Genomic DNA, 24974 nt, shown 5'->3' on the forward strand with positions numbered 1-24974 from the left:
TTTAGAGAAGAGCTAACACCTATCCTTCTCAAACTCTTCCAAAATATAGCAGAGGGTGGAACACTCCCAAACTCATTCTACGAGGCCACCATCACCCTTATACCAAAACCAGACAAAGATGTCAGAAAGAAAGAAAACTACAGGCCAATATCACTGATGAACATAGATGGAAAAATCCTCAACAAAATCCTAGCAGACAGAATCCAACAGCACATGAAAAGGATCATACACCACGATCAAGTGGGGTTTATTCCAGGAATGCAAGGATTCTTCAATATACGCGATACACCATATTAACAAATTGAAGGAGAAAAACCATATGATAATCTCAATAGATGCAGAGAATGAGTTTGACAAAATTCAACACCCATGTATGATAAAAACCCTCCAGGAAGTGGGCACAGAGGGAACTTTCCTCAACATATTAAAGGCCATATATGACAAACCTACAGCCAACATCATCCTAAATGGTGAAAACTGAAGCCATTTCCACTAAGTTCAGGAAAAAGGAAAGGTTGCCCACTCTCACCACAATTATTCAACATAGTTTTGGAAGTTTTAGCCACAGCAATCACAGAAGAAAAAGAAATAAAAGGAATCCAAATTGGAAAAGAAGAAGTAAATCTGTCACTGTTTGCAGATGACATGATACTATACATAGAGCATCCTAACGATGCCACCACAAAACTACTAGAGCTAATAAATTAATTTGGTAAAGTAGCAGGATACAAAATTAATGCACAGCAGTCTCTGCCATTCCTATTCACTAATGATGAAAAGTCTGAAAGTGAAATTAACAAAACACTCCCATTTACCATTGTGACAAAAAGAATAACATATCTAGGAATAAACCTACTTAAGGAGACAAAAAACCTGTATGCAGAAAATTATAAGACACTGTTGAAAGAAATTAAAGATGATACAAACAGATGGAGAGATATACCATGTACTTGGATTGGAAGAATCAACATTGTGAAAATGACTCTACTACCCAAAGCAATCTGCAGATTCAATGCAATCCCTATCAAACTACCACTGGCATTTTTCAAAGAACTAGAACAGAAAATTTCACCATTTGTATGGAAACAAAAAAGACCCCGAATAGCCAAAGCAATCTTGAGAATGAAAAATAGAGCTGGAGGATTCAGGCTCCCGGACATCAGACTATGCTACAAACCTACAATTATCAAGACAGTATGAGGGCTTCCCTGGTGGCACAGTGGTTCAGAATCCGCCTGCAAATGCAGGGGACACGGGTTCGAACCCTGGTCCGGGAAGGTCCCACATGCCACGGAGCAACTAAGCCCATGCACCACAACTACTAAGCCTGTGCTCTAGAGCTCTCAAGCCACAATTACTGAAGCCCGCGTGCCAAAACTACTGAAGCCCACGACCCTAGAGCCTGTGCTCCGCAAAAAGAGAAGTCACCGCAATGAGAAGCCCGCACACCGCAACGAACAGTAGCCCCTGCTTGCCGCAACTAGAGAAAGTCTGTATGCAGCAACGAAGACCCAATGCAGCCAAAAATAAAGTAAATAAAATAAAAATAAATTTTAAAAAAAATGAAGTAATGAGAATATAAATTGACACAAATGACTTTCATAGTATTTGCATAGCATTTAGAAATGCTATCCTATGTTTTTAATATGGAGTATGACTCAGCAACCTAATTTTAAAGACTCATCTTGCAGTAGTATGTAATATATCTGTGGGTAGAGAATACGGTAGATTGATACATGGACCAATAAATAGAAATATGGCTAATGCTCATTAAGGCATTCCTTGTCTTGGGGGAAAAATGTAAACATTAAATAACCACTGAGAGTAATTTACACATGGAAATACTATACAGTCGTTGAAAGGAAAGAGTAAATCTATATATATATACATATATACATCAATATAAAGTAAATACCTCATCTGCACAGCGAGAGACTTCCCCTAAGGCTAGACAAGCATTTAACACAATATATATCATTCATTACTTTCAGCCAAAAATAAAGTAAATAAAATAAAAATAAATTAAAAAAAAAAAAGACAGTATGGTACTGGCACAAAAACAGAAATAAAGATGAATGAAACAGGATAGAAAACCCAGAGATAAAACCACGCACATATCGTCACCTTATCTTTGATAAAGGAGGCAAGAATATACAGTGGAGAAAAGACAGCCTTTTCAATAAGTGGTGCTGGGAAAACTGGACAGGTACATGTAAAAGTTTGAAATTAGAACACTCCCTAACACCATATACGAAAATAAACTCAAAATGGATTAAGGACCTAAATGTAAGGCCAGACACTATCAAACTATTAGAGGAAAACATAGGCAGAACACCCTATGACATAAATCACAGCAAGATCCTTTTTAACTCCCCTCCTAGAAAAATGGAAATAAAAATAAAAATAAACAAGTGGGACTTAATGAAACTTAAAAGCTTTTGCACTGCAAAGGAAACCCTAAACAGGACCAAAGGACAACCCTCAGAATGGAAGAAACTATTTGCAAATGAAGCAACTGACAATGGATTAATCTCCAAAATTTACAATCAGCTCAATATAAAAAACCCAAAAAACCCAATTCAAAAATGGGCAGAAGACCTAAATAGACATTTCTCCAAAGAAGATATACAGATTGGCAACAAACACATGAAAGAATTTTCAACATCATTAATCATTAGAGAAATGCAAATCAAAACTACAATGAGATATCATTTCACACCGGTCAGAATGGCCATCATCAAATAATCTAGAAACAATGAATCTTGGACAGGGTGTGGAGCAAAGGGAACACTCTTGCACTGTTGGTGGGAATGTAAATTGATACAGCCACTATGGAGAACAGTATGGAGGTTCCTTAAAAAAATACAAATAGAACTACAATATGACCCATCAATCCCACTACTGGGCATATACCCTGAGAAAACCATAATTCAAAAAGAGTCATGTACCAAAATGTTCATTGCAGCTCTATTTAAAATAGCCAGAATATGGAAGCAACCTAAGTGTCCATTGACAGATGAATGGATAAAGAAGATGTGCCACATATATACAATGGGGTATTACTCAGCCATAAAAATAAACGAAATTGAGTTATTTGTAGTGAGGTGGATGGACCTAGAGTATGTCATACAGAGTGAAGTAAGTCAGAAGGAGAAAAGCAAATACCGTATGCTAACACATATATATGGAATCTAAGAAAAAAAAAGTTCATGAAGAACCTAGGGGCAAGATGGGAATAAAGATACAGATCTACTAGAGAACGGACTTGAGGATATGGGGAGGGGCAAGGATAACCTGTGACAAAGTGAGAGAATGGCATGGAACTATATACACTACCAAACGTAAAATACATAGCTAGTGGGAAGCAGTCGCAGAGCACAGGGAGATTTGCTCTGTGGTCTGTGACCTCCTAGACGGGTGGAATAGGGAGGGTGGGAGGGAGGGAGACGCAAGAGGGAAGAGATATGGGAACATATGTATATGTATAACTGATTCACTTTGTTATAAAGCAGAAACTAACACACCATTGTAAAGCAATTATACTCCAATAAAGATGTTTAAAAAAAGAATAAAATACATAAGAATGAACCTACCTAAGGAGGCAAAAACCTGTACTCTGAAAACTATAAGAAAATGATGAAAGAAATGGAAGATGACACAAACTGATGGAGAGATATACCATGTTCTTGGATTGGAAGAATCAATATTGTGAAAATGAATATACTACTCAAGGCAATCTACAGATTCAATGAAAACCCTATCAAATTACCAATTGCATTTTTCACAGAACTAGAACAAAAAATTTTTAAATTTGTATGGAAACACAAAAGAACCTGAATAGCTCAAACAATCTTTAGAAAGAAAAACAGAGCTGGAGGAATCATAGTCTGTGTCTTCAGACTATACTACAAAGCTACAGTAATCAAAACAGTATGGTACTGGTACAAAAATAGAAATATATATCAATGGAATAAGATAGAAAGTGCAGAAGTAAACACACACATCTTTGCTCAGTTAATCTACACCAAGGGAGGCAAGAGTATAGAATGGAGAAAAGTCTCTTTCATAAGTGGTGCTGGCAAAACTGGATAGCTACATGTAAAAGAACGAAATTAGAACATTCTCGAACAGCATACACAAAAATAAACTCAAAATGGATTAAAGACCTTAATGGGGGCTTCCCTGGTGGCGCAGTGGTTAAGAATCCACCTGTCATCCACGAACACGGGTTTGAGCCCAGGTCCTGGAAGATCCCACATGCCATGGACAAATTAGCCCGTGTGCCACAACTACTGATCCTGCACTTTATAGCCCGCAAACCTAGAGCCTGTGCCCTGCAACGAGAAGCCACCTAAATGGGAAGCCCGTGCAACTCAACAAAGTGTAGCCCCCACTCCCACAACTACAGAAAGCCGGTGTGCAGCAACAAAGACCCAACACAGTCAAAAATAAATTAAATAATTTTTTTAAAAAAGATCTAAATGTAAGATCAGATACCATAAAACTCCTGGTGGAAAAACATAGGCAGATCACTCTTTGACATAAATTGCAACAATATCTTTTTGGCTCTGTCTCCTAGAGTAATGAAAAAAAAAACAAAAATAAACAAATGGGACCTAATTAAACTTAAAACCTTTTGTACAGAAAAGGAAACCACAAACAAAACGAAAAGACAACCTATGGACTAATTAAGGGATTAATCTCTGAAATATACAAACAGCCCAGGTAGCTCAATATCAAAAAACCAAATAACCCAAACAATAAATAGGCAGAAAATCTAAATAGACATTTCTCCAAAGAAGACATACAGATGGCCAACAGGCACATGAAAAGATGTTTAACATCACTAATTATTAAAGAAATACAAATCAAAACTACAGTGAGGTATTACATCACACCGGTCAGGATGGCCATCTTCAAAAAGCCTACAAACAATAAATGCTGGAGATGGTGTGGAGAAAAGGAAAACCTCCTACATTGTTGGTAGAAATGTAAATTGGTGCAGCCACTATGGAGAGCAGTATGGAGGTTCCTAAAAAAAATTTTAAATAATGTTATCATACGATCCTGCAATCCTAATCCTGGGCATATATCTGGAGAAAACCATAATTCGAAAAGATACATGCATCCCAATGTTCACTGCAGTACTATTTACCATAGCCAAGACTTGGAAACAACCTAAATGTCCATCAACAGATGAAATGAGAAAGATGTTTTATACATATACAATGGAATAATACTCAGTCATGAAGAAGAATGAAATAATGCCAATTGCAGCAACATTGGTGGACCTAGAGATTAGCCTACTAAGTGAAGTAACCCAGATAGAGAAACACAAATATCATATCACTTATATGTGGAATGTAAAAAAAAGTGATACAAAATTAACATATTTACAAAACAGAAACAGATTTACAGATGTAGAAAACAAACTTATGGTTACCAAAGGGAAACGGTGGTGGGGGAGGGAAAATTTGTAGGTTTGGGAGTAACATACACACACTAATATATATAAAATAGATAAAGAACAAAGACCTACTGTATAGCACAGGGAACTATTCTCAATATTTTGTAATAACCTATATGGGAAAATAATCTGAAAAATAATATATACATGTATATGTATATGTACAACTGAATCACTTTGCTGTTCACCTGAAACTAACACAACATTGTAAATCAACTATACTTCAAATAAAAAAAAAGAAATAAAATACATCAAATTGCAAGGGAAGGAGTAAAACTGTCACTATTTGCAGATGACATGATGCTACATAGAGAAAATTCATGTCTCCACCAAAATGCTATTAGAACAAATAAATTTAGTAAAGTTTCAGCATATAAGATTAATATAAAGAAATCTACTGCTTTTCTATACACTAATAATAACCTATCAGAAAGAGAAAGCAACAAAATAATCCCATTTAAAATCACATTAAAAAGAATAAAATACTTAGGAATAAATTTAACCTGGGAAGTGAAAGACTATCTTCTGAAAAGTATAAAATATTGATGTAGGAAACTGAAGACAATAAAAATAAATGAAAGATATCCTTTGTTCTTGGATTGAAAGAATATTGTTAAAATGCCCATACTACCCAAAGCAATCTACATATTTAATGCAGTCCTATCAAAGTACCCATGACATTTCTCAGAGAACTAGAACAAATAATCTTAAAATCTATATGGAACCAGAAAAGACCCCAAATTTCCAAAGCAATCTTGAGAAAAAATGACAAAGCTGTAGATATCATGCTCCCTGATGTCAAATTATACTACAAACCTACAGTAATCAAAACATTATGGTACTGGCACAAAAACAGACACATAGATCAATGGAAAAGAACAAGGCCCAGAAACAAATTGATGTATATATGGTCAATTAATCTCCAACAAAGGAGACAAAACAATACAGTGGGAAAAAGACAGTTTCTTCAATAAAAGGTGTTGAGAAGACTGAATAATTACATGCAAAAGAATCAAACTGGACTACTTTCTCACACCATATACAAAAATAAACTAAAAATGGATTAAAGAATTAAGACCTGAAACCATAAAACTCCTAAAAGAAAACATAAACAGTACACTCTTTGACATCAGACTTAGCAATATTTTTTGAACATGTGTCCTCAGGAAAAGGAAGCAAAACCAAAAATAAAGAAATGGGACAACATCAAACTGAAAAACTTTTGCACAGCAAAAGAAACTATCAAGAAAACAAAAAGGCAGCCTACTGAATGGAAGAAGCTATTTGTAAATAATATTACTGATAAGGAGTTAACATCCAAAATACACAAATAACTCATACATTCAATAGCAAAGGAACAAACAACCTGATTAAGAAATGGACAGGAGACCTGAATCAACATTTTTCCAAAGGCCTACAGATTGCCAGCAGACTAATGAAAAGATGCTCAACACCACTAATTATCAAGGAAAGGAAAATCAAAACCACACTGAGATACCACCTCACATCTGAGAGAATGGCTATTATCAAAAAGACAACAAACAACAAGTGTTGGCGAGAATGTGAAGAAGTGTTGGAGAGAATGTGGAGAAGAGGGAACCCTCATGCACTGTTGTAAATTGGTGCAGCCACAAAGGAAAACAGTATTGAGGCTCCTCAACAAATTAAAAATAGATGGGCTTCCCTGGTGGCGCAGTGGTTGGGAGTCCGCCTGCTGGTGCGGGGGGCGCGGGTTCGTGCCCCGGTCTGGGAGGGTCCCACGTGCCACGGGGCGGCTGGGCCCGTGGGCCATGGCCACTGGGCCTGCGCGTCCAGAGCCTGTGCTCCGCGATGGGAGGGGCCGCAGAGGTGAGAGGCCCACGTACCACAAAAATAAATAAATAAATAAATAATTAATTAATTAAAAAATAAAAATAGAACTGCTATATGATCCAGCAACTTCATCTGGGTATTTACCCAAAGAAAACAAAAACACTAATCCAAAAAGTTATATGCAATCCAGTGTTCATTGTGGCAATTTTTACAATAGCCAAGATATGGAAGCAACCTACATGTCCATCAATAACAAATGCATATATATGTGTATATATGTGTGTGTATATATACACACACATTCAATGGAATTTTAATAAACCACTAAAAATGAAATCTTTCCATCTGCAAGAACATGAGTGGATCTAGAAGGTACTATGCGAAGTGAAATAAGTCAGAAAAAGACAAATACCACATGATCTCACTTATATGTGGAATCTAAAAAAACAAAATAAATGAACACACATAACAAAACATAAACAGTGTTATAGATACAAAGAACAAGCAGGTGTTTGTGAGAGAGGAGGGGAATACAGTGAAGAAAGAAATAGGTAAGGGAGATTAAGAGGTACAAACTTCTAGTTGTGCAATAAATGATTCATGGGTATGAAATGTACAGTGTGGGAAATATAGTCAATCTTTGGTGACATATTGTAACTAGACTTATTGTGGTGACCAATTTGAAATGTATAGAAATATTGAATCACTATGTTGTGTAACAGGAACTTACACAGTGTTGTAGGTCAATTATATTTCAAAAACAAACAAGCAAATTCATAGAAAAAGAGATCAGATTTGTGGTTACCAGAGGCAGGGTGTGGGGGAAATAGAATTGGATGAAGTAGCTAAAAAGTACAAACTTCTAGTTACAAGATAAGTAAGTACTAAGGATGTAATATACAACATGATAAATATAATTAAAATGCTGTATATTTTATATGAAAGTTGTTAGAGTAAATTCTAAGAGTTCTCATTACAAGTTAAAAATTGGGTTTTATTTCTTTAATTTTGTATCTATATGAGATGCTGTATGTTCACTAAACTTACTGTGACAAATATTTCATGATGTACATAAGTCAAATCATTATGTTGCACACCTTAATCTTATACAGTGCTGTATGTCAATTATATATCAAAAAACTGGAAATTAAAAAATCACAAAGAAATGAAAACCTAGAATTTTATAATGAGTGAATATATCTTTCAATAATAATGGATAAAATTACCAGGGATTAAGAATGTCATTTCATAATGATAAAGGGGACAACTAATCAAGAGGTCAAATTTATGAACGATTTATGCACCTAAAAACAGAGCTTCAAAATACATGAAGCAAAAACTGATATATCTGCAAAGAGAAAAAGACCAATCCATAATTATGGTTGAAATATGAAAGTAGATATCACAACAGTGTCTACAGACATTAATAGATTAGTAAGGAGATTTTATGAAAAAACTTTATGACATCATATTCAACGATGAACAATTTCCTTGAAAGAAAAAGAATACCAATGCTCACTCAAGGAGAAATAAAGAAAACCCCAAGCCCAGATGAGTTCACTGGTGAATTATAACTGTAAAATAAATAAAGGAAACCTCACTTAAAATGGAGTCTTGCTTATAGGTTGCCCTAGTTTGCTTGTCCTGAATTGCAATTCTCTGCTTTTCCCCAAATAAACTTATTTTCCTGGTAAAATAACTGGCTCTTCTGTTTTGTTTTGTTTTCTTTAAGGTCAATATAACAAACATTTAAAAAGCAATTCCAATTCTAAATAATTCTTCCAGAAAACTGAAGAAGAGGTAATGTTTCCCAACTCATTTAATGAGGCCATTATTACCCTGATACCAAAATCAGAAAGATATTACAAGAAATCCACAAACCAAAATCCCTCATCAACATAATATAAAACTTTTGAACCAAAATTTAGCAAATCAAATTCGGTTATATGTACGTATAAAAAGGATAACATATCATGATGAAGTGTTTATCCTGGGGATACAAGGTTAGTTTAACAATTGAAAATCAATGTAATTATAAATGTTATAATAAAAAACAAAAAACAATGTGATTTACCTCAACAGATATACAAACAGCATTTGAAAAAATCCAACATCCATCCCTAAGAAAAATGTTCATCAAACTGGGAACAGAATGGAACTTCCTCAACCTAATTAAAAGCATCTATGTAAAATCACAGCCAACATCATACTTAACGGTTAAAAAATTAATGATTTCCCTCAAGACCAGGAACAAAACAAGAATGTCCATCCTCTTCACTTCTGTAACACTATACTGCAAGTTCTAGCCATTGAAAATAAAGAAAATACATCCATATGAGAAATAATTAAAACTCTTTATTCATGAATGACATGATATTCAATGTTGAAAAACTGATGAAATCTACAAAAAAAGCTACTAGAATGTCATTTTATCAAAGTTGTAGTATACAAGTTCAATATAAAAAACAATTGTATTTCTACATACTAGCAGCAAAAAAATTGGAACATGAAATTAAAATCAATGCCATTTACGATAGCATGAAAAATAGGAAACAGGTAAAATACACAATAAAAGATGTGTAAGATCTGTACATTGACAACTATAAAACATTGATGAAATTAAAGAAGGTCTAACGAATTGGAAAGAGATACCATGTTCATGGATCAGAAGACTCAGTGTTGTTAAAATGTCAATTCTCCCCCAATTGACTTATAGTTCCAATCCCATCTCAATCAAAATCCTAGTAGCCTTTTTTGGTGGAAACTGAAAAGCTGACTCTAAAATTCATAAAGAAATGCAAAGGACCCAGTTCAAAACAACTCTGAATAAGTAGAAAACGGTTGGATGACTACCAGTATCTAATTTCAAAACTTAATTATAAAGAAACAGTAATGAAGGCAGTGTGGTAATGGAGTAAAGACAGACAAACAGGTTAATGGAACAGAATAGAAAGTACAGTAAGTCCCCCACATACGAACCTTTAAGTTGTGAACTTTCAAAGATGCGAACATGCATTCGCATGTCCAATCACGTACAAGTGGCTGTGCTTTTGTGTACTTTACTGTACAGTACTGTATAGAGTACAGTAGTACAGTATCTTTATTTCAAGCCCAGGATGTCTGGAAGTAAGCGTAAAAGTAGTGGTGATGTAGCTGGTACTGCTAAGAAGCGCCAGGAATTGGAAGCCCAGAGAAAGGACAAAGAGAGATAATAGGAAGAAGTAACTGAGGAATCAAAGATATTCATGACACAGGAACTGGCAAGGGATTTACTTTATTTGAGGAGGCACTGTTAGTTTCTGAGGCACAGGATCTGAATGTAGAACGGTACACGAAGGTTGCAGCAGCCGTTCAGAATGCAATCCAGTGCTGTGTCATTTATGACGAGAAAAAAAGAGCTACTACCAAGACATCACTGGATCATTTTTTTCTAGAGTGGTACAGTAGTACAGTATCTTTATTTCAAGCCCAGGATGTCTGGAAGTAAGCGTAAAAGTAGTGGTGATGTAGCTGGTACTGCTAAGAAGCGCCAGGAATTGGAAGCCCAGAGAAAGGACAAAGAGAGATAATAGGAAGAAGTAACTGAGGAATCAAAGATATTCATGACACAGGAACTGGCAAGGGATTTACTTTATTTGAGGAGGCACTGTTAGTTTCTGAGGCACAGGATCTGAATGTAGAACGGTACACGAAGGTTGCAGCAGCCGTTCAGAATGCAATCCAGTGCTGTGTCATTTATGACGAGAAAAAAAGAGCTACTACCAAGACATCACTGGATCATTTTTTTCTAGAGTGTAGATAAAATTGAATCCAGCAAGGAACCAGAACCTGTGCCATCAACGTCAGGCATGAGTGAAATTGCAGCTTGCCCTCTGTCTCCTACTGCTGATGATCCTTCAGCTATACCATCTCCTACCCCCCTCCATCCTCCAGTCAGTAACCCTTCTTGCCTCTTCACTCAATGCCAGCCCCTGTATGCCAGCTGTTGTACTGTACTACTGTACTTTTCAAGGTACTGTACAATTAAAAATGTTTTATTTTTTGTTTGCTCATTTTTTTATGTATCATTTGTGTGAAGATATTATAAAGCTATTACAGTACAGTACTATATAGCCAATTGTGATAGTTGGGTACCTATGCTAACTTTGTTGGACTTACGAACAAACTGGACTTATGAATGTGCTCTCGGAACGGAACTTGTTTGTATGTAGGGGACTTACTTTATAGAAATAGAACCATGCATATTTAGGCAGCTGATTTTTGATCAAGACAGAAATGTAATTCCGCAGAGAACGGTAGTATTTTCAACAAATGGTGCTGGAATAATCATGTGTCTGTGTGGAAAAATTAGTTTTGAACCATATATTGCACCAAAAACAAATACTGAATCAAAATGTATCATAGATCTAAAGATAACACCTAAAACTATAAAACTTCTAAAAGAAAACACAGGGGAAAACACTTGAAATTTTGGGCAAGGCAAAGATTTCTTAGCTATAACACAAAAAACATGCTACAGAGAAGAAAATAAAAATGAAACACTGTCTTTATCAACATTAGAAACAATTAAGATAATTAAATGACAATTTATAGACTGAGAGAAAATATTTGCAAGGCATAGCTCTGATAAAGGACTTACATCTAGACTATATTAGGAACTCTCAAAACTCAATAATAAAAAAGCGACCAAAATTTAAAAAGGGGGTAAAAGATGTCAATGGGCAATTCAAAGAAGATAAATGGTTGGCAAGTAAGCACATGAAAAATGCTCAACATCGTTAGTTACTAGGGAAATGCAAATTAAAATAATGAGATACCATTACATACATTTTAAAATAGCTAAAATTAAAAAAGAATGATCATTATCAAGTGTTGGTGGGGACTTCCCTGGCAGTCCAGTGGTTAAGAATCCGCATTTCCAATGCAGGGGGCGCAGGTTCAAACCATGGTTGGGGAAGTAAGATCCCACATGCCGCATGGCCAAAGAAGAAAAAACAAACAAACAAACAACAACAAAAAACAAACAAATCAAGTATTGGCAAGGATATGGAAGAACTAAAACTCTCATACACTGCTGGTGGGAATGTAAAATGGTACAGGAACTGAAAAACAGTTTGGTGGTTTCTTAAAAAATTAAATATATGATCCAATCATTCTACTCCTGAGTATTTATACAAAAATGAAAGGCATGCATCCATGGAAACACTTTCACATGGATACTCACTGCAGCTTTACTGGAATATCACAAAACTGCCAACAACCCAAATGTCCATCAATAGGTAAATGGACAAATTGTTGTGTATCCATACAACGGATATTATTCAGTGATGTAAAGTAACAAACTATTGATACATTCCAACATGGATGAATCTCAAAATACTTATGAAAGAGATAAAAAAAGAGTATATACTATATGATTCTATTTATAATCATTTTGAGAAAATGTAAACTAACCCATAGCATCAGACAGTAGGTCCATGGCTGCCAGGGATTGAGGGGCAGGGGACTGTGAGTTCAGGATGTGAGGCAGGAGGGAAGGATTATAAAGGAACATGAGGAAACTTTTAGGGGTGATGCGTATGTTTATTATCTTGATTTGGTGATGGTTTCATTGGTGTGTAAATATGTCATGACATTAAATTATATACTCATTTTGTTGTGTAGCACACCTCAGTAAAGTTGTTTAAAAAAATCAATGGTCTAGCCCAAAAGAATAGGTTCCTCTACTCCCACTCACCAAAGTATGTTTCAACATATAAATTAACTATACATACTAAAATTTAACACTACTCTGCTCCTCATTAAACCTTATTTGAACTTTTGTACTTTCCTGTGGATTCTGAGGGTTTACTGAAAGGTACAGGTAGTGATGGTGACAGAATGAAAAAGAATTTTAGGAGATGGGCCTATACAAATATTGAAATATACTACTATGGCTTTAATTTCACTCATGAGGGTTTTAATTGCTAATGGGAATTTCAAAGATTAACATTTGATCATCAAAGTGCTTTATACATTCTTAATGATATTAGCTAACACTAATTGAAAACTTATTATGACTATGTGCTACACTTATTAACCTGGTTTATCTTCATAACAACCCTGAGATAGGTACTATTATTCACTTCACTTTACAGATGTGAAAACTATGGCACGAAGAGGTTAAGCACCATTCCCAAGGTCACATAGCTTTTAAGTATGTAACACATACTTACACATACATAACTAGTAAGTAATGATAGGCATCCAGGCAGTCAGTCAGAGTCTGGCTCATAAGTACTAAACTATACTACCTCTCAATCTTCCCTATTAAACTCAATATTGATGTCTGAACTTTACATAATTGCTGCTTTCTTTCTAAAGTAATAACTATCATGTACACACAATGAATGCTCAATGTTCATAGCACTAAGTAAGCATTCATGAAAAATATCAAAATCTGTTTCAGAAAAAAAATCAGTTTTTCATAACAAAGTTCAACAATATTGCTTTATTATATATTCATTGAAAAAATTTAACTGAAATTAAGGACAGTTAAAGCTAAGATGGCCATACAATTTGTTATCCAAATGGGAAAGTTGAGAGCCAAAGGCATAAACCAGGACTGTTCCAAGCAAACTGTGATATATGGTGAACCCTGTTAAAGCAAAAAGGATATAATTATTTCTGGGGTAAAATTCAGCTAAGTTATGTAAGACTGAGATTGTTAATTTATATTTGGAGACAAAGACTGATTTCCAAAAGCAAAGTGGATTCTCCTTAAATGAAAATGAAAATGCAGTAAACATGGCCATATCCTAAATGCTTATAAAACATTATAATTATTGTTTCTTTGGAAAGATGAACAGAATGCTGATTAGTTTACAATATCAAATAGCTTCATAGCACAGTATCAACATTTTGCTACTTTCTTTTAAAGAACTTGAAGTAGTTTTAATAGGGCTTAATCTATCTTATTTCTTTTTAACCTCCCTGAAAATAAGCAGTAAAATCTCCTTGACAGAATGACGAGAGGATGGATGACAGATGAAAAAGCAAATGTGGCATTATCTTAGGTAATAGTCACTGAATTTTCTTGATAGCTGAGGAAAATGAGCTCACCCACAGTACACAAAAATATGTCCCTACAATATGAATAATTTTCCACTTTTTTCAAAGTAGATATAGTAGTGTTGGCCAGTTTTAAGAAAAGATACTGAGCTACGACAAGAATGATCACTTATATACAATCACCTGGGTATTTAGTTAGATGATCTAGTTGGAAGAAAGCCATTACTAATTAAAATGATTAACTTAATCTAATCTAGACTTAAAGATTTCCTATTTTTTAATATCCATTTTAAGTAAAAGTCAGCAAAACTCCAAATTCTTTGAACAAACACTAATACGGGAGAATAACAATTTTCCTATTCTTCTCACAGTACTCAGATGGCAAGTTCATTAAAGCTTGGAAACTACTGGTTAATAATTCATCACTTCTATTTCAAATTTAATCATGTGACTGAGATAACCCATTATTTTCACTGCAGTTATTACTAATTATACTGCAAGAATTTTAATTTGGTCAAATGTATTACAATTCATACTTCCTCAGTATAAAAGACTGAGTTCCATACATAAGTAACACTTTCTGCCCTGATTACAGGTAACAACAAATAATTATCCCTCACAATTAAATAATATCATTCTAATTATTGACTTTGCTAGTGCATTTCCCTAGCTTTGTTTAGTCATTGTAGTCTTTCTCTAGCATTATTTGGCACAAGGTGTTTGAAAGCTATAGTACTAGAAGTTCTAGAAGTATTTCAACATAGTGTTTTTGTTTTAAATTTTTATTGGAGTATAGTTGATTTACAATGTTGTGTTAGTTTCAGGTGTACAGCAAAGTGTATCAGTTACACATATATCATATATCCAATCTTTTTTTATTACATTCTTTTCCCATATAGGTCATTACAGAGTATTGAGTAGAATTCCTTGTGCTATACAGCAGGTTCTTATTAGTTATCTATTTTACATATAGTAGTGTGTATATGTCAATCCCAATCTCCCAATTCATCCCCCCATCCCCTGGTAACTGTAAGTTTATTTTCTACATCTGTGACTCTACTTCTATTTTGTAAATAAGTTTATCTGTACCCTTTTTTTTAGATTCCCTATATAAGTGACATCATATGATATTTGTCTTCCTCTGACTTACTTCACTCAGTATGATAATCTCTAGGTCCATTCATGTTGCTGCAGTTGGCATTATTTTGTTTTTTTTATGGCTGAGTAATATTCCGTTGCATATATGTACCACATATTCTTTATCCATCCCTCTGTTGATGGACATTTAGGTTGCTACCATGTCCTGGCTATTGTAAATAGTGCTGCAATGAACATTGGGGTGCATCTATCATTTTGAATTATGGTTTTGTCTGGGTATATGCCCAGGAGCGGGGATTGCTGGGTCGTATGGTAGCTCTAGTTCTAGTTTTTTAAAGAACCTCCATAGTGTTCTCCATAGTGGCTGTACCAATTTACATTCCCACCAACAGTGTAGGAGGGTTCCCTTTTCTCCACACCCTCTCCAGCATTTGTTGTTTGTAGATTTTTTGATGATGGCCATTCTGACTGGTGTGAGGTGATACCTCATTGCAGTTTTGATTTGCACTTCTCTAATAATTTGTGATGTTGAGCATCTTTCTATGGGCTTTTTTTGCTACCTGCATGTCTTCTTTGGAGAAATGTCTATTTAGATCTTCCACCTACTTTTTGATTGGGTTGTTTGGTTTTTTGATATTGAGCTACAAGAGCTGTTCCTATATTTTGGAGATTAATCCCTTGTTGGTTGCTCCATTTTCCAATATTTTCTCCAACTCTGAAGGCTTTATGTTTTGTTTACAGTTTCCTTTGCTGTGCAACAGCTTTTAAGTTTAATTAGATCCCACTTGTTTACTTTTGTTTTTAGTTTCATTACTCTAGGAGGTGGATCAAAAAAGATCTTGCTGCAATTTATGTCAAAGAGTGTTCTGCTTATGTTTTCCTCTAAGAGTTTTACAGTGTCCAGCCTTACATTTCAATATAGTGTTTTAACTGTAAAGCTGCTGTGCAATATAGATTAAGTAACAAGTAATAAGCTTTGGTATACTTAATTTCCATATTATAGGAAAGAAGTAGGTGAATGATAACACCTTTCCTCTGAGCCTTCTATTATTAAAGGGTTATAGACCTCTTTCTTTTCCATTCCATCCACATAAGCCAAGCTAATCAAGCCTTTCTTCCTCCAGAAAGTCTTCCTTAACATGTGGTAGACTGAAAAGAGTACTGGACTGAAAATCAATTCCAGTTATGCCACTCAGTGTATGACCATGGACAAGATAAATTCTGCACACCTTGGTTTATCTATCTGCAAAATGATGGACCAGATCCCACCTAGCTCTACAAATCTATGACTTATAAATACGTGAACAAAATACTTCACTTAAAAGCAACTTCAAGCCAAAATGGAAAAGAAATATTTCCATAAAACCTGACCACTTATTTCAAATTTACAGCCATTCACAGTGGTACATATATACAATGGAATATTACTCAGCCATAAAAAGGAATGAAATTGGGTCATTTCTTGAGACGTAGATGGATCTAGAGACTGTCATACAGAGTGAAGTAAGTCAGAAAGAGAAAAACAAATATCGTATATTAACACAGGTATGTGGAACCTAGAAAAATGGTACAGATGAACTGGTTTTCAGGGCAGAAAGTGAGACACAGATGTAGAGAACAAACGTATGGACACCAAAGGGGTAAGCCGCGGGGGGCTGGGAGTGGTGGTGTGATGAATTGGGCGATTGGGATTGACATGTATACACTGATGTGTATAAAATTGATGACTAATAAGAAACTGCTGTATTAAAAAAAAAAAAAGAACTAAAACAGCCAAGACAATTTTGAAGAGGAAGAAGATGTGGTAGTGATAAGGTGTGGAGACTTATTTATGCAATAACAAGACTTCTAAAATAAAAGTAGTGTAATGTTGGCATGGGAGTGGGCAAGTACTGTATGTCAATGTAACAGTTCAGAGTGCTCAAGAAATTACCCACATATAATGATAACTTGGTGTTATTGTAAATTGGCACTATATTGATTAATCAAAAAAAACCTGACCACTTATTTCAAATTTATAGCCATTCACAATAGGAAAATATTTATATTTCTATATTGGACAAAAAAAGCTTATAGTGTAAATTAACAATGCAAGGTATACTTGAGGAAAAGATTAAATAGCTTGTGAAAAGAGTATTCAATTAAGTATTTATTATGCTAGGTATGACAGGAAATGCAAAGGTGAATATGACATTTAAAGCTCCCTGAGTAGGAAAAATAAAAATGCGTACAAATGAATATATAACCAGGGAGAAAGTGATTAAGTACTAATACTCTAATAAAAGTACATACAATGCAGTAATAGGAATGCAGTTCAGGAAAAGCACAAGTTGCTCTTTCTAAAGAAGGCAAGGGAGGAAGCCACAAATAACTGTCCTACAAAAACTTCTACTGGGCAATTCTTTTTTTGGTCAAGGGTGTATGTAGCTGAAATAAGTGACATTTTACTTACTTAAATTATTGTAAAATTTAGATAGAAATGCCTTCTAATTAATCAGGTATTATTGTGTTTATTTTTAATATATTGTGACACCATGAAAATTTCATTACTCTCTTGCCTCTTCTACTTTTGTTTTGTTTACCAGATTCTTCCCCTTGTCCCCACTGTTTAACAAAAGGGAAGCAGCAATGTCAATGTCCTCAATGCTGAAACTATTGTAGCAATAAGACACACAAAGCTAACATGACTTCCACTATCACCCCCACTCCCACCCCATTTAACTGAATGAACAAATTCTAAGAACTGTGCATGGACAGGAGGCAAACAGAATCATTTTCCATATGCTTCTGATAGTGACACTCACCAATGTCAAGAAAAGCACTGGAAAGGGAAAAACAACTTATAAGGAACTATAATTGAGTAAAACAATTGTCATGAGGTGACAGTACATGTTACAGTTCTCTCAACTAAAGGGAACTAGTATAAGGGGTTATGGGTAACTGAACAATAGTTTACCTTCATCACTAATTTAAAACAGACAAGAAATTATCGAATTGTTAAAATGTACAGATTTTTTTAAACTTCATATAGCTCATTTGCTCAGTAATCTGCCACCATTTTCAGAAAAATTCCAAAGACAGAACTAAACTAATTTAATCCATAAAAAGGGAATACATGAAAGACTTTGTGAAATATTTCAACATCCCCCAATATCTTTTTCTATGTTAATTTCTCCAGAATATCAGACTAAATAAGGTGAGAATAAAACTGAATTTTGATATCTATTATTCCTTAAGCACTACACAGACGCAAACATAAAACACACAGAACATGGAAAGCCAAAAATCTAAGCACAAGTGGCATATAAATCTCTATTTCAGCATTAGATTCACTGTTGCTAGTTATTTATTTTAAAGGAACACAAGAGTATCATGTGTATAGCTTTAAACATTGGAACTGTTCCTTGGGAAAATGTACTTTTTGACACATGACCTGGCAGACTAGAAAATACATATATTTAATGAATAATATTAGTAGTTTCAATCACTTTATAAAGGGAAATCTGACAAATTATAAATAAACCAAATTGCATAGAGATGAAATTTTGGAATTGGAAGGAACCAAAGGGAGAACTTAATCCCCAAATTTTACAGATGAGCAAAGTAAGGCAGCTAGTTAGTAGATCAAAAACTAGCACTCAGTTCTCTTGGCTTCCAATCAGGTGTTCCTTTTACTACACCACACAGCACACTTGTGTTATGGCTAAGATCCAAACACAATCCCCTCCCTGTGTTTCTAATATTTAAAAGGTAATGATAATCAAATCCCTGATTTTTTTATTCTACAGTGATCAGGATACAAGATTTACTCCATAATGTATCCTACAGATTAGCTAATGTCCTTGAGACAATTAGGTTTTATCATTAGCAGATATTAAATACAAGCAAATTCTTTTGTCTTAAAATGTTTTCTACTTCAAAATGTAGCTTAAAAGCTTCAGGGCCCTATAAACCACATGCTGACAACTTTGGGTTGTTGTTTTAAAACTTAAAATTTTTAGACTATAAATGTAAGAATTAGTATTCAAGCCTTGACCTATTATTTTTTCCCTAAATTAAGTAAGGCCAGTTACTTTGTAACTTCACTAATAACGACAGCCACTAGCCACCTGTGGCTATTAAGCACTTCTAAAATGTAGGTACGTCCAAATTCAGATGGGTTATAAGTATAAAATACACACCAGAATTTGAAAAAATTAGTACGAAAAAATGTAAAATCTCACTGATTTTTAAAATATTGATTAGATGTTGAAATATTTTGGATATACCAGGTTAAATAAAATATATTATTAACATTAATTTCACCTGTTTGTTTTTGTTTTTAATGTGACTACTAGAAATTTTAAAATTACATACGTGGCTTGCATATTGAACATTTCTATTGAACAGCTCTTAGCCATCAATCGTAAATATCTAGGTACAACTGATAAAAAGTTTGTATATTCTCTAGGAATAAGTTAACATTATAAAAATCACCTACATAATCACTAGTCAATGTCTGTGCTAAAGAAGATATGATGTGTAAAAACATACTAAATGCAGAAATCAACTTTAGTTGGCTTTATGTATTTTTACATTTTTGGTTTTGGTTAAAACTGGAACTGGTTTATATTCCCTGATCACATGTGGACTGATAAGAGAGAAATGTGTCCCAGAAGCACGGCAAAAAAAAAAAAAAAAATTCAGCCTTTGTCTTCTTCAATCCACACATATATGTGAGTTGACTTAAAAACAAATACTGACATAAAACATCATCAGATACTCTGCAAATGCAGACTAGGCTATAACTTAAAGATTTCAGGAATTAACAGTAATTCAACAAAACAAAACATTTATAATTTATACCTTTGCTCCATCTGAAATACTGTCCCAGTTTCCACCACTCAAAGAGAACTTTCCATTGCCTATACGAAGCAGTATCTCTTCAGGAGTATCATTGGGGCCATTAGCAAATGGAGTATAGCTATTAATAAAAAAGATTTAAGTATACATAAGGGCCTAATATATATATTAAATCTAATTGAAAGTGATGAGTATAGAACTACAAGAATATATTTACTATAGCAAATTAAGAATACCACCTAAAATTTCCCTTTACTGTTCATATCAAATTTTACATTTCAAACAATAAACTTAATCCTAATGAATTATTTAATAAAATGAAGAGTCTTGCCTGCATCAATAATTTTTTTTGCCTTTGGTCAGTTAATCAATGTAAGATAAAATAAAGGTAGCTTTTTATGTAGCTCTACATTCTGAAAATCAGACCAGAATGAAACATGCAAATTTTATATTCTCACAGGCATAAGTTAGCAAACCAAATATACCTGCTATGAAGAAATTGTTAATTTTATATATTAATAATATATTTATTGAATTGGCTCAAATTTATTCATTAGCGTTTTATCAATATTATCAGTGAAACAAGTTAACAATAGTTTTAATTAATGTTTATGAAAAACTGGTTAAATATTTATATCAATGTAACAGAAAAATCCTCTATAGCCATTAAAATTATTACATGGATCAATATTCACGGACAGGAAGACAAATACATTGTATGAAGTTAAAATAGTTTAAAAAATAATTATAGAATGAGAAAAAGTGATCAGTTTTATACCATTGTAACAAATGGAACTAAAAATGGTATTCAAATTTGGGAACAGAAAGACTTATGGTTAAAAAGTATGAAGAAGATGTCTTAATATGTTAATGTGTTAATTCCCTCATGTAACAATTAAGTTGAGATAAACACACATACATATGCACACTCACAAAATGTTTTGTTTAGTCATAAAGTAAATATTTGAAAGCAGCTATCTAGAAATCGTATCCCATGGTTTGAAACCAATACTGCTGATTGCTGTTCACATGCAAACTTGAGCTACCCTTAACTTGAGCACTTGCTGTGGTCTATAACTATTTTGCATATATCTAAAAGTACGTGGAATATACTGACAACTTTGGGTTGTTGTTTTAAAACTTAAAATTTTTAGACTATAAATGTAAGCCAATAAATAATTTAGAGTCACCATTTTCATAACTTACCTTTATAAAGCTCCTGCTATGTCAAGCATATTTAATTATACTAAATGGCTTCTTTAAAAACTCACACCTAAGTACATTATAATTACATTATAATTCTTCACATTCCATTCTACACATTAGACTTTGCTAAATCTAGCCTTTATCTACAGCTACACATTTTTACTCCTAAATAAAAGTGCTACTCATTATTAAGAGTAAAACAGCACTTGTATTATTTATAAATTAACAATATTAACACAATCCAATGGTTACATTTTTTAGTATTTCTTATCCTTTTAAGAGAAGGCAGCTGTGCGTGGTTCTGTAGTTTAGTATTGTTACTATTTATTTAGCTTTGTTATAAAGCTCAATCTTACTAAATCTCTACTGCCAAGAGAACCAAAATTCAAGTACTTAAAAAAAAATTAACATCAGCAAGTTCAGTGGGTAAGCACCTGCTGAACCATGAAATTATTTTATGCTCAAGTAAACATTTTCAAAAAGTAATGCACTCAAATGTAAAATATAAAAATATATGCTTTATTTTAGAAGTTTTAGTTCTAATTGAACAATCTTTTAATTATATATCTAAAAATGCCTCCTTAAACACCTTACCTTATGTTTTTTAATTTTATAAGTACATAATATATAATATTTTGAAATGTTGATAGCATTTTCCTTAAGGTTATTTTCATCTGTCCTTTTTCGAGATGAAAATATACAGGTGAAATTCAAATAATGATGTGAATTAATTTGAGTATATAAATTTCTTACCCAGCCAACATTGTGTAAAAAAGGACTCCCAGACTCCAAATATCACAAGCAGCATCATAGCCTTGTTGCATAAGAACCTGAGAAAGAAATACTCATCTGGTACTACTCAGTATAAACTCAGTTTTCTCATCTAAAAGAAAGTTGTGCTTCTAATAATCTCACAAATGTTCACAATTTAGCTCATTTTAATCTTTTCAAAACTAGATTCACAATGTTAAAGGGAAAGTCTTCTGCAATTAACAAGCATTCAATAAGTAGATATTAATGTGATTAAGCAACATGAGTGATACAAAAAAACAACCTTTTAAGATATGATCCCTGACCTCAATGAACCTTCACTCCTCTCAGGAAATCCAGACACATCAAAATTTAAAATAATATGTACAGAGAGCTTAATATATTCTACACAGAGTACTCTCTTTTAACCCTGACACTGACTCTATGAGATAGATATTACTTCCATTTTGAAGATGAGGAAACTGAGGTAAATGTTAAGTAACTTGCCCACTATCACAAAACTAGTGAGTGGTGGAGCAGGCATTCTTACTCTAGTGTCTGTGATTTTAATATCTATGATAATTGCCTCCTTACTACACAAGAGGTGGTAAGATAATATATAATCTCATGAAAGCAAGATGAATTTATATTTTATATACAAGGCTCATGTCTTAAAAAAAATTAGTATATTTCTGGATCACAAACACACATTTGATAAATTCTGAATTGTTTCGTTAATTTTTCATATAATAATTTAGGTAGTTTTTTTTCTTTTGAGACAAGTATTAATAAAAATCAAATAACATATTTATTATATATTCATGTGAATATTCTCTGTGAAGTTAATAGCTAGTTTGAGGTGAAATGAGGCCTTTTTTTTAAATTTAGAAAAACAAGGGCTTCCCTGGTGGCACAGTGGTTGAAAGCCCGCCTGCTGATGCAGGGGACACGGGTTCGTGCCCCGGTCCGTGAAGATCCCACATGCCACGGAGCGGCTGGGCCCGTGAGCCATGGCCACTGAGCCTGCGCATCTGGAGCCTGTGCTCCGCAATGGGAGAGGCCACAACAGTGAGAGGCCCACGTACTGCAAAAAAAAAAAAAGAAAAGCCCACTGCTAAAGCCTTTAGACATAGGAACAAAATAGAAACATTATTAATGCATTAACACTGGGGATTGTATAACCACCAGAATGGACATTTCATTTATAAAAGGCTAAATATATTGTTTAGCTTTGACAATGGCCAGACTTGAATAATAAGTATCTAACTAACTTAAAATTCAAGATATAATGTTTTTTTCATAGTCAAAGTGTATTGATAAGAACACATGTATCTGCAAACTTGGGAAGCTGAATAGGCTATCAAAATACCTATCTAACTGGCTTATGTAAATAACACAAGTGGAGACTACAAAGGTCCTAATAAATAAGGTACAGCTAAACAATTCACATCACGATAAGCCTAACCTGGCATCCTCTAGTGAAACATAAACCTCTCCTGCTTTTTTCCCTTATCTCTTTCCTTTTCTCATCACTTCCTTTTTAAAAAAAATAAATTTATGTATTTTATTTATTTATTATTCTTGGCTGCATTGGGTCTTCGTTGCTGTGCATGGGCTTTCTCTAGTTGCGGAGAGTGGGGGCTACTCTTCGTTGCGGTGCACGGGCTTCTCATTGCAGTGGCTTCTCTTGTGGAACATGGGCTCTAGGCATGCGGGCTTCAGTAGTTGTAGCTTGTGGGCTTCAGTAGTTGTGGCTCGCAGGCTCTAGAGCACAGGCTCTGTAGTTGTTGTGCACAGGCTTAGTTGCTCAGCGGCATGTTGGATCTTCCCGGACCAGGGCTCAAACCCATGTCCCCTGCATTGGCAGGCGGATTCTTAACCACTGCGCCACCAGGGAAGCCCTCTCATCACTTCTTGCAGTTCTGGGCATCACCATGTTTTCCCTGGTTCCCTTAGGACAATATTTTTAAAGGTTCCCAGATGATCCAATGCAAAGCCAAGGCTGAGGGACTGCTTAGTGAACTAGTTGGACAGGCAAGGGTTAATCAGTGAGTCAGCTATAGGTATTTCATACTCCCAAAACCTTCAGAGTTAATGAGAAGAAAGGCACTGGAGGGATCATATTGATTAATCTAATTAGGGTCAACCATGAAAAACTTGGTTTAGCTTTACCACACACTTAAACCCATTTTGTATGCGTAAAGAAGAGGCAGTCTACTTTTGTTCTAGAGTAGGTCTCAATGTCCTATCAATAATAAGAACATACAGCCATAAAAAAAAACAAGGCAAGGTAGCGGGATGAATGAAAGAGTACAGTGTAGAAAGTAACATGTTTCATACCTTCTTACTTGCATCGAGTTAAATACAAAGAAGATAGAAGTCAGAATTAAAGTAGTTAATGACTTTACTTTCTCTCTCATTTGGCTTCCCAAATCATCAAAATGTTACATAGACAGAGATTCTCATTCAGATAAATTCATATTTGGAGCAAAACATATGACAGCCCAAAGCCAGAGCAAAGCAGGGTAATTTCACATTTACTTTTTTTAAAAGAGTTGCAGGCATAGCATCCATCCAATACATTGTAAATTCCTTTAGTTCAGGATCATTCTTAGACCTCAGTAGACATTAAATGTCAGTTGAATAATATGATAGATTTGCTTTTATAAAAGAATAAACATTTTTTGAGATACATTAATTTTTGTGACATAGGTATAGTACAAAAGCACATCTATTAAGTAAATAAGCC

At 34.2% G+C, this 24974-nt stretch overlaps 1 protein-coding gene across 2 annotated transcripts in view; it reads right to left on the minus strand.

Annotated features, from left to right (window-relative positions):
• RPS6KA6 (ribosomal protein S6 kinase A6) overlaps positions 1–24974 on the minus strand; it is a 159729-nt gene that overhangs the window by 17062 nt on the left and 117693 nt on the right. For both annotated transcript variants that reach the window (XM_024129500.1, XM_024129499.1), the window contains exons 19-20: positions 22229–22305; positions 20273–20390 (exon numbers count right to left, since the gene is read on the minus strand). In XM_024129500.1, the coding sequence (XP_023985268.1) occupies positions 20273–20390; positions 22229–22305 (195 nt within the window). The remainder of the gene's footprint in view (positions 1–20272; positions 20391–22228; positions 22306–24974) is intronic.

The sequence above is a fragment of the Physeter macrocephalus genome, chromosome 21 (assembly GCF_002837175.3).
Source record: "Physeter macrocephalus isolate SW-GA chromosome 21, ASM283717v5, whole genome shotgun sequence".
In the NCBI taxonomy this organism is placed as follows: domain Eukaryota; kingdom Metazoa; phylum Chordata; class Mammalia; order Artiodactyla; family Physeteridae; genus Physeter; species Physeter macrocephalus.